At 44.3% G+C, this 15,156-nt stretch overlaps 1 protein-coding gene across 2 annotated transcripts in view; it reads right to left on the minus strand.

The window, feature by feature from the left end:
• Positions 1-2,527: 2,527 nt before the first annotated feature.
• The window catches only part of LOC135217451 (organic cation transporter protein-like), a 57,810-nt gene continuing 45,181 nt past the window's right edge, over positions 2,528-15,156 (minus strand). For both annotated transcript variants that reach the window (XM_064253323.1, XM_064253322.1), the window contains exons 8-13: positions 13,164-13,311; positions 5,270-5,355; positions 4,869-5,128; positions 4,539-4,723; positions 4,090-4,235; positions 2,528-2,752 (exon numbers count right to left, since the gene is read on the minus strand). In XM_064253323.1, coding sequence (XP_064109393.1) covers positions 2,698-2,752; positions 4,090-4,235; positions 4,539-4,723; positions 4,869-5,128; positions 5,270-5,355; positions 13,164-13,311 — 880 coding nt within the window. In that variant the 3' untranslated portion in view covers positions 2,528-2,697. The remainder of the gene's footprint in view (positions 2,753-4,089; positions 4,236-4,538; positions 4,724-4,868; positions 5,129-5,269; positions 5,356-13,163; positions 13,312-15,156) is intronic.

The following is a 15,156-nucleotide window of genomic DNA, read 5'->3' on the forward strand; positions in this document are numbered from 1 at the left end:
TGTTTTAGCTAAAGTTATTTTCTTCATTCCTTAGGTGTGCATACCATGGTATCCATGCGGTCTCAAGTACTGCAAGGGCCGCGACAATTCTGGGAAAGCCGTATCCTATAGATGTGGCATCCGCACATGTCGGAAGTGTCGGAACTTCAGTTACTTTGTGCCTCAGAGGCATCTTTGTCTTTGGGATGACTAAAGAGTAGCAAATGAGTCTCAGTAGTGCCATATTTTGTCACAAAACATTGTAATAGTAATAACTCTGCATGTATTTTACATTATAGTAAATTTTTGTCATTGTTGTATTATTTGCCTTCCTGTTTCTGTTGTGACAGAGAGATTTCAATAGAACCTCTTAACTTTGAAGTGGAAATAAGGATAAAAAAAAAATCCACCTGAGAGTGTCAATTTCATAAAAGTTGCCAGGCAATTCATATGATAACATCAGAACATAAACTAAGAACATGCTTGACTACATTATGTAAACACTATTGTGTGGTATTGGTGATTTGTGGTAAATAAAAGTAAAAATGGCTTTCAGGATGTCAGAACTTAATACTATGCACATTTTCCCCTGCTTATTACTATTCATACATATATAACTGAAAAACATACTGTGGTATGTAATAATTAAGCATGAAGTCATTTTTGTATCGCCTAGCTGAATTCGCACTTGGGCACTCGAGAGAAAGAGAGAGAGCCCCTCAAGGTCTATTCTTGCTTGTAGAATGTCAATTCTCTCGCTCTTTCTCTCTCTCTAAAAAAAACCTATATCAGAATATATGCACAAAAGAAAAGCACCTTAAGTGGCATGGTTGGTATGGTTTTGGCGTCCCACCTTGGTGGTTGCGGGTTTGATTCTCGGCCATTCCAATGAGGAGCGAGAGATGTGTATTTCTGGTGATAGAAGTTCACTCGCAACGTGGTTTGGAAATCATGTAAAGTCGTTGGTCCCGTTGCTGAATAACCACTGCTTCCATGCAACGTAAAAGCACCATACAAACAAACAAAAACAAAAGAAATGGCTGTAGGTTTGTTGGCTATGAAAAATATAAATTAATAAAAAATTTGTCCTTAAGATATATTTTTCATTTCTATGCATGTCTGTATGTTAGACTGTAGTAGTATGTGCATTCCTTGTTTACAAGGTTACAGTTGAATGTATAGATGTTCAGATATTGTTATTTCAAGGTTTACTGAAAGTTAGGAATACTTAGAATGTCTATAGTACAGTGAGCTCTTAACTGGTTCCATGCAATGTAAAAACACCATGCAAACAAACAAACAAACTTAACTTACATGGAGTTCGACTACAGGATCCACACAAGTAAAAGATACGCAGGTTCACATCTTTGACGTAAAATATAGAGTACAGTATATGCTAATATACCTATAACCAATGTCCATTTTCCTCTTTAAATGCTAAGTAGACGCAGTTAATTTATCTGTGTCGTTTAAGGAATAATGGCCAACAAAACTTAGTTCCAGTGTAGTCTTAACTGTATTAATAACAACTCAACTTTTACTCTATATATTCTAGACATACATTTTGTTTTGATGTACATGCATAATATTGCAATGAAAGAGCAGAATAATATTTAAGAATAGAGAAAGTATAAATGTGTTCTATTAAACTGACCATTCCACATTGTTTGAACCTTCAAGTCAAATCTAAACAAACTAATGATCCATTTCTTTTTCAGCCTTGGGTAGATCTAAGAATAGAAGCTTGTGACTAGCAAAGTCCTAACCAAATTTACTAGATATTCCTGTAAGTCATATTTGCATTTTATTTGTACATTATAAATAATGCCAGAGTTTTGAAGATTCCCAGAATATCTTAGAAATGAAACAGGACTGATCTGATGCATTTTTTTACTCATGGTTATTAAACTCCAAAAATTAATAACAAAAAACTGGTTTTGGTTATCAGAGCTTTGTACCTAATCTTAGTTAATTATCAATATTGTGATTCAAATATTTGACTGTACTCCCAGGAGAGTACAAACCATTCTTTTACAAGTTGTGTTTCCACCTGTGTTGGCAGATCAGACCAGACCTTGAATAAGTGCACTTGTTTAAGAGATTAATTCTCCCAAGGAAGCATTCCTTCCCCTCAGTTGCTTCTTCTTGGTCTCCATTAAAGTGTATTTCTGTCCATCTCAGGGCTTCATCTTTTACAGCTGTTATGGGTATTTGATATTTGTCTATTTTTCATGTTTTGTTTTCAATCCTGTTATTTTTATGTTGTATGTACGTACATTGTTTCCTCTCTTCACAGAAATGGTGTGTAGAAGTGAGTGGTTTGTATATTTCTGTAAACCTTTGTATCATACGTAATAGATTTAGTTAAAGCAAAATTTGAAATTTGACTTTTAAAATCATTTTAAGATTTTGCAAATGTGTGAGAGTTACTAGATGTTTGGTAATTAAGGAAGTTGCACCATAGTTTGTATTTATATACCATGAGAACTTTACGTTGAAATTTTAGGCATTCCCCCTTAGTCAGCAGGAATTTCAGAAATACATATCATCGGTTTGTGCAAAAGTTTTATTTAAACGGCAAAATATATTTTTGCTAAAAACTACATGTTTATAGATTTTTATTAAAGTACATAAACTTCAGATTTCTCATCAGGTAACCTGAGTAATTCTGTGGAAATTTTTGCAGTAAAATATTCAGTCACTCAGTAAAAGTCTTCCTTATGTTTTATGTTGAATATCTTTTAAAGGATATTCTGGGACATCATCTGCTTCCCTGTAAAAGAAATTATGTTTAATTAACATTTTATACTGTAGAACAATGGAAGGTAAAGAGCCATTGTTCCCTGTGGAAATTTTTAAATATTGAAATTCAGGTTTAATTAAAAAAAAGATAAAATATGATCACACCCATTCCTTATAATTCACAGCATGACATCTATCCATACTGTTTCACTAAGCTTTTGCCTTGCATAATGAAGGTAATTACTATAAGTAAAATCATCTGACTTTGGCTACAAATTTGTGGCATTATGTCACTGAGATGCTGATTACAAGGTGTATGGTTGAGATTTTGAAAACTGTGGTGTCATTCTAGTCTTTGGAAAATGGGCCACTGCAGTTCATAAACTATAAGAAAGATAAATTATAAAACCAAAACAAAACTCCATCTATGTGGCTGCAATTTCAAATACAAAGTGGAGAAGAGGATAAACATACCCAAGGGTGGAGTAAAGCCCAATCTAAATACTATTCAACTAAGGTGGAGCATAAGACATAAGCAACTTGTACAGAGGCCAGATAAAGATAATGTATAGTAATGACAGCAAAAAGGATCAACAGATAAGAATATCGGTAATAAAGACAACCAAAGAGGATGACTTTATCGTTTGACTTGCTTGACAGCTTTGAATCCATCACATTAAATTACAGGCAATCCCCAATTATTGGCAATCCAGTTTCATGGGGCTTGTCTAATAGATTATTGGTGCTGACCCATGCCTAATAGAGGCACAATTAACCGGTTACTACCGATTTTCACTTAACATCAAGCCATTGTAACGAAACCCCCCCCCCCCACGATAACCTGGGACTGCTTACTCTATACTCTGTTTTTTTCCATCTGTCCATCCGCCTGTGGTGGTCGTGCATAGTAACACTGCGTCCCTGGCTTTGAATAGTTACGCTATGTGTAAGTTTTAGGTAAATAAAAGGATATCTGGGTGTACATTTGCAACTGAAAAGTGTTTTAATAATTTACTGTATTCGAATTACACCTTTAATATTCGAAATAGGATATTATTTAAAGCCCGGGATGCAGTGTTACCATGCGCAAACACCACAGGTGGATGGACAGATAGAAAAAAACAGAGTACGTATAGTCTACCAGCATCATCATTAAAAGCATACAGGCTTGCTACAGATCTGAGATACCTGTATAGATAGCTTTTGAGCTGGATCATATAACAGATTGATTTTGTTAAGGTATAGATTCTGTGGTAAATATTAGTCACAGAACAGTGCAGTTGTGGATCTCAATGATTCATCTCAAGATAGTGCCTAAGTGGCATCTAAAGGAAATGACTGAAAAATGATAGAAAATTTTTTACTTACATGGCAGGATTATCATACCCTTCCAGATGAGCAATGGTGTCTGGTAATGATGAATCCATTGTTTCCATCAAAGGAATGGCTGCCAGTCCAGCAATAATGGATGTTAGGCCAAACACAACTGGTGTAATCCATGGGTAAACTGCTCCCTATTTAGATGAAAAGATGCTTATAATTATATACGTTTTGCCTTGCATTGTTTAAGAGAATGAACTGGGCTGATCAAAAACATAGAATAAAAAGCAGTTTAGTTAAGTATGTACAGGTATAATGCATACTGTACTTTTAAATACCTATTGAGACTATAAATAGAATATGTAGAAATAGTAGATAAAAAATTATACTACATAAATAGAGTAGGGAAATAGGTTAAACCATCCAAAGTTGTGTTGATCACATCAAATAGAAGAGTACGTATAGCATAGGTGTCATAGAACATCAGAATCACTTACTATAAAACCCATGAGAAATGGTGAGACCATGGCACCAGCCCGTGAGGACATCATGGCTGTCCCCATCCCTCGTGTTCGCACCTCCGTAGGGAAGAGCTCAGAAGCATAAAGAAACAGGATCTGGAACGCTGTGCTAATAGCCAACTTTCCAATCATCACCATTGTTATCATGAGCCACGTTTGCTCTGTTGGTATTAGAAGTAGAATGTTTAATATTACTTTTAGTGCTTAGGAATTGCCTGGTAAGCAATGGCTAATTGACTGTCCACATCTATACAGTAACTGAAACTTCATGTTAACATTCAGGTTACATAAAATTACATATATTACCTTCAGGTATTGCTGCCTGTGTGAGCATTGACACTCCAGTAATGAAGTAACTTACAATCAGTGGAATTTTGCGCCCAAAATAAGAAACTATCGGAATAGTTACAGTATTTGAAGGAATTTCCACAATTCCTGAGATAACCATGAAGAGGAATGGATCAAAAGTAAAGGATCCACCACTCATATTCAGGCCAAAGTATACCATTGCCACCACAAAGTAATCCACATACATTGCCAGGGTAATTGACCTGAGTTTAGGTGTCCTGGTTGAGAAGAAAAAGAAAGGATTTAAAGTTCATATTACCTTGTCATTGAGTTTACTATACTCAGCAGGACACTAATTTTATCATCAGTTTTACTGAAAAAATATATATAGTGTAGGAAATTGGGAGAGCTTTCGTTACCTGAAAAGGATTGTGGCCTCTTTCAACCACCTCTTGAATTTAATCTTCATTGTAGTCTCATCTTCTTGAGCATTTTCACATCTTAGCTGAAAGGGATGAAATGATACACTTGAATTTATGAAAGTTGAAAAATTTTATACTATTTGGTTTCTAATCATGATAGGTCATTACGTATTGTGACTTGAGCTCTTCCCCATATGTCAACTGTACATAGGGCCACAACTTTACAGAATGTCAGAAGGGAATTTTGCCTGCTTGTTTTATATCGGAAGTGCAAGACACTTATTTTATGTTTTGTTTATGGTTGCTGAGGAAGTTAGGGGTGGGAAAGCAATCATTGGTAGTGTAGTAATTTGAAGAAATATCAATAACTGTCTTCATTGCCATATAGTGGTTGGCATTTTGCTTCAATGCATATTTGTTCCGATACGTAATACAAACCCTCGGTCCTTCAACAATAGGAAGGTAACTAGCGGCAGCTGGGACGGTCGTAAGCTTCGAACAAGGGGAGAACGGTAGTTAACTGCTTGTCCGATCGTGCGCGCGTCCGCGCGCCCGAGAGGTGAAGAATCACTTTTGCTTTCGGCCGCGGGTGTGAAGGACGTGTTCGTCATCGCTCTCTGCCCGCTTCATCGTCGTATGCTTTGTTTATATTGTGTTTTCTACTAATGGTTTGTTTGACTTGAAAATGAAACTGTAAGTACACTGTTTTCATTTTCATTACTTAATTATGAATCAACATGGAGCTATCGCCGTAGAGACGGCGATTTCCGCTCTTTTCATGAATTGAACCCTTGAATTATGTCTCAGTGCCGAGGGCGGGCGCACTCGCACCGAGTCATGTATTTTGGGCGAAAGTGTGTAATTGAAAGATGTAAGTACTCTTTTTCATTATATTTTTGCCCTGTGCGTTCGTTGCCGAGAGCTTGATTGCGTTCGGGCACGAGCCTCTTATTTTGTATGAATAGAATGCAATGAAAGTGGATTCGCAATGCAGTTTTCTTTTCATTTTCATTTATTAATTGCATCAAATTTAATTTTGGATCAATTTCCGCTCTTACCCGGGAATTAATCCTTACGATTTATTGCTGTGAAAGTGAAAATAGCAAGTGCAGTATTGTTCATTTTCATATATATTTTATGATACATCATATTATATGGATCAAGTTTCCGCTCTTACCCGGGAATTGATCTTTCCCCCTTTAAGTTCTATGAAGTGAATCGCAAGTGCAGTATTCTGTTTCATTTTCATATTACTTTTCACTGCTGTGCGGGGTAGGGGAAGCGAAGGTCTGCCAGGAAGTCGTCGGAAAGCTCTCCCGCGACTCCCTTGGTATCCGATTCTTCGTCTTCTTTCCTGCCCCCCCGCATCAGCTTCCTCGTAGTTTGTTTTTGGGGTCTTCCTTCCGTTTCGGGGTGGGGCATGTTCTCCCCCCCCGTGCGTGAGGGAACCCCTCTTACTAATCTGTCTGTGCTACCGCAGTGCTACATCCGTGGGAGACGACCTTGGACAGGTATGGGCCACTGCGGCTGCAGGGCGTGCCTAGCATCCACGATCTGCTGCAGCGTCTAGCGAGGTCTGGGGCAGTGACCTTGGAGTGGTCTCCACTACAACCTTCACGGCCGCTTATGCTGCTTCCCCCCGCTGGTCTACACTCCCCATGCTGTGTCGGTGACGCCGTCTGCCGCTTCTAGGGCCGGTCGCCGCCGTACCGAGGAGGGGTATGCCGCCGCCGCCTGTGTTTTCTTCGTGTTGCCTACCCCAGACTTCCGCTGTTCCAGCAGCTCGCCCTGGACCGGCCGCCAGTACCAGGTTCCCGCTGGCTGCCGATGATTCTACGAGGCGATGGCTGGGCCTGCCGTACCTGTCGCTGATGTGGTTCCCGCTACTGGCTTGGCTGTCCCTTCTGTGTTTACCGCTGCCGCTGTTCCTGCCGCTCCTGAGCTGGTTGCTGTTCCTGTCGCTCCTGGTTCCTGCGCCTGTCCATGCTGGTCCTGCCCATGGTGTGTCTTCCCCAGTCCCAGGTCCTTCCGGACAGGTGCAGTCGGGCCGTGTTGCTTCGGCAATAGGCCCGACTCTGGCCTGGATGGAGGACCTGACGACTGTCCTGCGTGAGCTGACGAAGAAGAGGAAAGGTGTCATCTTCGTCTTCGTCTGTTGCTGCCTCTTACCCCTTCGACTTCTAAGGCCCATAAGCCGAAGAAGAAGAAGGCTGCCTCCCCCCCCTAAGAAGTCTCCTTCGGGAACTTCTAAGGGCCCGTCCCACCTCGGTGGGACGGGGGGTCCTTCTGCTGGTCCTCCTGCTCCTTCGGGAGCGGGGCCCGTCTCCCCTTCCGTAAGGAAGAGATAGACGGGGACCAGAGGAGTATCGGTTACCTCTGGTACTTCCTCGCCTGGTGCTAGCGGCGATGCCGCTACGCCAGGTTCCGGCTCGGTCTCTCGTTCGCGGGAGTGTATGCTCTCCCTCGGGAGACCGTGCAGCCAAAGTTTCGGCGCCAGAGTTCGCTCGGCGCCAAGACCACGGCACGGAGCAGAAGGCTGGCGAGAACCGCTCAGGTGACTCTCGCCAGGCCAGCGGCCGCTCTCGCAGCGACCAGCTGGTAACCGGGTTTTGTTATATTCCCCCTAAGAAGACTCCTTCGAAGGGCTCGTCACACTCCGGTGTGACGGGGGGGTTCTTCTGCTGGTCCTCCTGTTCCTTCGGGAACGGGGCCCGTCTCCCCTTCTGAGAAGAAGAAGAAGACGGGGACCAACAAGGGTGTGCTGGCTACCGCTGGTACACCCCTCGCCTGGTCTTGGCAGCTCTGCTGCTAAGCCAGGTACCGGCTCGGTTTCTCGTCCGCGAGAAGTTCCGAGTGTACGGTCTCCTTCGGGTGACCGTGCAGCCAAAGTTAAGACGCCTGAGTTCGCTCAGCGTCATGACCGAGGCACGGAGCAGAAGACTGTCGAGAGCCGCTCAGGTGACTCTCGCCAGGCCAGCGGCCGCTCTCGTAGCGACCAGACCGGTACCTCGGGTGGTGGACGTGACGGTCTCTGACCGGCCACGGGTTGAGGCTGGGAAGAGGTCCCCCAGGTCCCCTCGACCGAACGGAACCAGCCTCGGCTGGTACCAGCGGTTTGATTGGAACGTGCCGCGAGGACGCTCACCGGGTCTCACCGCGAAAGTGAGCTCTGCAGGTCACCTGACCGCCGCTCCCACAGGGACCGGGCGGATACGGTGACCAGCAGCAGCTCGTCTGACGCACGGGACCGGGGTCGACGTGCTCAGTCGAGCCGCTCGCCACAGGTGAGCGGCACGGCCAGGCCTGCAGATCGATCCCCACCGCGGGTTGGTGATCGGCTGCAGCCCCCCACGTACGCTGGTCCTGCCAGCGAGCGGGGGGAGCGTCAGGTCTGTCTCTCCACTACCTTCAACTTCCTCGGGCTACACCGGGAAGAGCGAGGTAGCTAGGAGTGATCGTGAGAGGTGCGCCGCTCACGATCCCTTCACGATGCCGCACGTGCCACGTATGGTCTTAGGACCAACCAGGACGTAAGCGCAAGTGATTGGAGGCGACCGTCAGGGGGGGGGGGGGGGGGTAGCGTCAGTTCTGTCTCTCCGATACCTTCATCTTCCTCGGCATACGCCAGGAAGAGCGAGGTATATAGGAGTGATCGTGAGAGATGCGCCGCTCACGATCCCGTCACGACGCCGCACGTGCCAGGTATGGTCTTAGGACCAACCAGGACGTACGCGCAAGTGATGGAGGCAACCGTCAGGGATCTGTTGCTGGTCCTTCTTCTGAAGGAGGAGGGTCCTGGGAGCTGCTCTTGTTGGAGGGACTGAATGGTCCTACTCCTCAAGACGCTGTAACTTCCGAGATTCAGAGTAACTTTGCCCAGGTTATTGCACTGATTCGTCAGCACAACGACCTGGGGGAAGGATCGCCGCTCCCACCAGCAGAGCCCATGTCTCTGCTCGAGTCGTTTTGGGGCCCGAGAGGGAACCCAAACCGACGGTGGGTTTGCCGCGATCGGAGCTTTTGCCGATTCTGTCTTGAACCAGAGTCTCTCGTCTCCGGACAAGAAGGCTCTCTCAGTTCTGGCCGGTCGATCAAGCTACTTCCACCTCCTCTACTGCGACAGCGAGTTTCTACGTGTCTTTGGACACCGTATTTAAATACTCCTTCTTTCGGTCCTCCTGAGAGGTTTCGACCTCGACGAGGACTGGAATGAGTCGGAGGACGGTATCGGCTCTCTCATGTCAGGTGTCGATCAGCCCCACCCAGACGACGTTCACAGTGGCGGCAGACCCTTACCTACAGTGAGAGTTCGTAACCCTCCTCGGGAAAACGTTTTCTCCTGACGATACGTTTTCCCAGACTCTGAGGCCATCGCCCTGCTCCTACTCTTCTCCAACTGCTAGTTCCACTGGGAAGGCGAGCGAGTATCCAATTCCTCCCCCATTCCCTCTCTCCTTACGGCTACGAGGGAAAGGGGAGGGGATCCTACAGAGATTTCTCTGTAGGATTCCACGTTGGGGGACTGCGTCTTACCGGGGGGAGGGACCTTCGGGTCCTACCTGACGTAAGCCCCGGTCGTTGAGGAGGGATCCTGCCCCATTCTCGATTTCTACGGGAATCGAGAGGACCACCAGCCGATATCGTTTGACGAATTCGGTGGGGTTTCGCAGACTGCTTAGAATTTCTACGGAATTTCTAGCGCATTCAGAGTGTTAGAGTTCTTACGATCTCCAAACACTTAGGCGAGACCACGGTCCAAAGTGGACGAGACGGGAATCCCCGATATGTTACACGATAATCGGGAACCTCGCCTATGCTCGAATTCCTGGAATTTCTAGCATTAGGAAGAGACTGCTGCTGAAAGAAGACTATCTCACAGTAGGCGACCAACCTGGAATAGAGAAGAACGGACAATGGGAATATCCAGTTTGGCTTGAACTATCGTCTTAGTATTCTGTTCACCATTGAAGCTTTCCTTCGAGGAAGACTTCTTCACTCTCTTTGATAGAGACCGAAGGTGGTCGATCTCCAATCCTTATTTTGTTTTGTTTTCTTGAAGGAAAGAATTTAGGATGGAGATCGTTGTTCAGAATCCTACAAATATACTACGTATATTAACCTCGCGACATGATTTCTGCTAAGCAGTTGAATGGTCCGAGGGGTAGGCGCATATCCTGGTATTCTATCGGATTGCGACTTAGACGAAAAGTATTCTAATTGAACTGCAACTCGGGTTGCCTGCAACCTCCCAGGAGTTTCCAGTTTCAATTTTATATACTTATGGTGTTGTCACAACAACAACACCATTTAAGCTTTTATATTTACCGAAATTCGTTTTCGCATAAATATAATTGCTCGAGCATATCTTTTTATGCTCGGTGGTTCTAGCCGAACACATTCCTTCGTGAAAGGATTACTTGGGCAACTCAGGATGACGAGTCAGCGACAGCTACTGCGTATTGAATTGCCCGAGGCATTTCAGTACCAGCTGCCGCTTTGAGATGGACGGTTGGTTATGTCTTTTCTCACCTGCTTTGATTGAATACCAACCGTATCTCTGCCCAACAATCACGGACTTAAGTCTCTGATTAATGGGGATTCTCGCATACATGAATGACCATCTACTGCTGTGACGCTAGTATTCATCGTCTTCGGTATTGCGAGAATTTTAAACAGAGATATCTATTCGACTCTCATCTTTCTGTTTACCGCACGGTAACAGAATTCTGTAATAGTCTCTTGCTGCATCGTATATCGATAATGCGAATGATTTTTGCAGAATCTGAGTTTGTCCTCAAAATATCTTGTATTCGGAGGTGTGCAATTGTTCATTGTTCACCCCGGATTAGCAGATGTATTGAAAGACATCGCCTACTCCCACACCTGCCAGCTCTACTTCCAAACGTTCAGCCCATGAGAAGCAGTTCTTCAGGCGGCACTCCCCTGTGTTTCATTACTGAAGAACGCCCCGCTTTCATTGCACACCGGACAGCAATGAAATGTCGGTTAGCGTTTTCAGTCATTTGTAAGCACAGGTTTAGAATCTTGAGATTCCTTCTCTCGATTCAGCTGGAAGACGTAGGTTGCATTCATTGCCTACCTTCGTCTTCAACGTCACATAGTGTTGTTTCTCCTTAAGCTGAGATTCAACGTCTATGAGATTTTCTTGCCATCAGGGACCTCGGTCTTTTGAAGGCAATTGACTTTCGCCTTTTGAGCTTATGCATTAAGAGAATCATCGCCGCGCCGTCCGGCATCGGTCGTGACTAACAAATATTTTATTTGTTTGGTCTCTCAGCATAACTCTTTAAAGGGCGAAGGTCACGTGACTTACCCGGATGCTTGGACACTTGCCTCTACTGATTCCGAACCAGTCAGTTGGCAGCTGTCAGAGCGCCCGAGTCAGTTACGAACTATGCTGTGGACTTAGTTCGGTTGTTCCAGAGCAATCATTACTTCGTCTTAATAGCTTGTCAGTATGAGTACTGTACATAACCAAAGTCGGGAAGAGGGATAGGTCATATGACTATCCCCTTCTTTTCGTCTTAGGTAACTGCATGACTTCTCTTGAGAAGTCAAGCACAAAGGGATGGGGATTTGTGACGCTCGATTTCGTACCGATCTTCGTAGCGAAGACTCAGAACCCTTCGGTAACTGACGATTGGTTCGAGTCCTTCACAATACCCTCCCTAATGGACTTCACCGCCTCCGATACGAAGGCTATGCTGCTTTGTCCGGTGAAGGCGCGACGGAGCTGTGTGAGAAACTCGACACCAGGATGAGTGTGGACGCCTCTTCATCATTCTCTCGCGTTCCGCAAGAACTTCTCCGTGGCGCAGGTAATGAAGGCAGGCGCCTGGTCCAACCGGACCGCATGCACCTCCTTTCTACCTCGGGATATTGCCCACAGTCCCCTTGGATCTTTTTCCTTGGGAACCGTGGTGGTTGTTCAACACGTTGTGTAGTTAACCCAGACCCTCGCAGGCTGAACAGCATCGAGTCCTGGTGTGACCGTAAGAATGGATGAGGAATGAGAGTGTGACTGGCTCCTCTCATCTTTTCTTCCCTCTAACACTGGGTAGAGGACACGGTCGTCACCCTGCTGGGTAAGGACGAGATGCAGGTGAGCTACTCAATAGAGCACCATCCTATCCCTTTCATTAGGGATAGGAGTAAATATCCACCACTTCCTCCAACAAGGGGGAGGAAGTGGATGCCAATTTGAGACAAACCCATCATTTTATGATTGTCTCTTGCAAACAGGAACAAGTTCTTGCTTGCTGGTACGAAGAGATACGCTTGCCTCTCTCTTAGTACTTGGCCCAGAGGTCTGACCATTGATCCTGCGGTGCACACCCCGATCAATCGGACAGAGGTTTGGATCCCTCCCTTGCTCTTACGACCAGGGAGGCACTCCAGGGTTGGACGAACACCAGTCTGTTCACCAAAAAGACTCAGATTCCTCCCACCAAGAAGTGAGTCTTCCTATTGTTAAAGGACGAGGGTTTGGGTGTATTACGTATCGGAACAAATGACAATTTGTCGAAAATTGCATTTTTCCTAACTATACAAACCTGAGGTCCTTTACATATAGTCCACCTTCATGCCACCCCTCACTCTGCAACTTTTTTGCATGGGCCTAAAGCAAAAGTGATTCTTCACCTCTCGGGCGCCGCGCGCGCACGATCGGACAAGCAGTTAACTACCGTCTCCCTTGTTCGAAGCTTACGACCGTCCCAGCTGCCGCTAGTTACCTTCCTATTGTTAAAGGACCTCAGGTTTGTATAGTTAGGAAAAATGCAATTTTCGACAAATTGTCATTTTTTTGGAAGGCAAAAATTTTAAGTGTTGCTTTTTACCCACTGTGAGCAGTTTGTTCTGTGTTACTTACTTGTTCATGAATTTCTTTCATCATAACCAACAGCTTTCTCTCTTCTGGTAGCTCGACTTTGTTCCAGCGAGCAGCCTTCTGCAAGACTTTTAAAGCTTCCTTGTGACGACCTATCACTATAAGCCATCGAGGTGATTCATCCATAAACCTGTAAAAATATGCAGTATGTAAACTCCATCTTGGATAAAAGAGTAGGACTGTTGACACTGCATGTAGAGAATGAAGCTTTACTGAAATTTGCAAAAGACCTGGAAAGTGTCCTTTCGCATGGAGGACCCCACTTAGAAATAGTAATAGAAAGACCTTCAGAATCATCATGAGTGTTAGTTTTTAAATGAATGAATGACATGACTTCTCAATGAAGCTAAGTCTTGAATAGATGCCATTATAGTGAAGTGCCGTGACTCTCCCTGTTATTATAATTCCCCCTGTGTGACCAGCCAAAGGCTGTCATCCTCTCTGTTTGTCCTCTGAAAGGTGGCCATGTGTTTACCTTTTGAAATCTTCAAGACAACAGTGTGCCTGTTATTACTTATTATTGGAAGATTTTATTCACTAATATCACCAAAACACAATGTGCTTTAGTTTGGGTGAATTTGCAAGATGATTATCAGTAAATCTTGGTGAAATTGATACTACTTGCTTGGCAAGTGTTCCATTACTTTAATACAACGACTGTAGTGTTAGTGTTTCTGCATATAACGTAAGATATGCAGATATAAAAATAATTTTGTATATGTATATCTGTTATACAATCTGTGCGCATGTATCACGTGGTACGTACACGTGGCATGCTATGACGTTATCACAAGGAATGTCGGCCGTGAATGATTGGACCTGCGGCAGTCTACTATGAACAGCGAGTGAGTAACATTCAGCTGGATAGCTTTTTGCATTTAACACTGGTAGCAGAGCGTGGTTGAGAGATCATAATGGCGTCAAGCAAGTGGCCACCTAAGTTCAGTGATGAAAGCGCATATGAAAGCTGGAAAAAGGACATAGACATATGGTGTGAACTGACCGAACTGCCGAAGAGCAAACAAGCACTAGCTATACACCTGTCCTTGGAAGGGCGCACCAGAATGGCAACCTCGGAACTGGAGACAAACGATCTAAAAAAAGAAAATGGTGTGAAAACTATCATCGAAAAACTTGACAGTTTGTTTCTTGCTGAAAAGGGCGTCGGCAGTTTACGGCCTTTCAAGAGTTGTATAATCTCAGAAGATCAGAGAATACGAAAATAAGGAAGTTCGTTTCTGAGTTTGAGCACACATACTTTAAGTTCAAGAAACAAGAAATGGAACTACCTGATCCCGTAACAGCGTTTATGCTTCTTGCATCATGTGGTTTAAGTGACAGTGAGCAGCAACTAGTGATGTCAGCAATTGCAGAGGTATCGTATGATAATATGAAATCTACGTTAAACAGTGTTTTTATACATTCAACTTCCCTGCCAGATATATACTTAGCTATAGACTCCGTCGTCCCCGACAGAAATTCAAATTTCGCGGCACACGCTACAGGTAGGTCAGGTGATCTACCGCCCTGCCCTGGGTGGCAGGACTAGGAACCATTCCCGTTTTCTAATCAGATTTCTTCTGTCGCCCGGACCATCAACATTGTTTTTAGTTCCTCTTGACTGGATTTTCTTTTTTCATCGACAATTGATCTTCTTGACCGACTTTTGGTGACGTATCTGGATTGTTGGATTGGCATACGCTTTTGTGGACTGTTTTTGTGGACTTGCTTTGGAATTTTCTTAGAATGTCTGACGCCGGAATGGTGATGAGATATTGTGTGAATGTAGGCTGTAAGGTGAGGTTGCCGAAAGCTTCAGTAGATCCTCACACCGTATGTAAAGGTTGCAGAGAGTATGAATGTTCTTTTACTAATACTTGTAAGGAATGTGAGAATTTGAGTGAGAGAGAGTGGAAGAATCTAACTACTTATTTGAAGAAGTTAGAGAGAGAGAGAGTGAGGAAAGCTTCCTCTA

This window comes from Macrobrachium nipponense, chromosome 7 (genome assembly GCF_015104395.2).
Source record: "Macrobrachium nipponense isolate FS-2020 chromosome 7, ASM1510439v2, whole genome shotgun sequence".
Classification (NCBI taxonomy): domain Eukaryota; kingdom Metazoa; phylum Arthropoda; class Malacostraca; order Decapoda; family Palaemonidae; genus Macrobrachium; species Macrobrachium nipponense.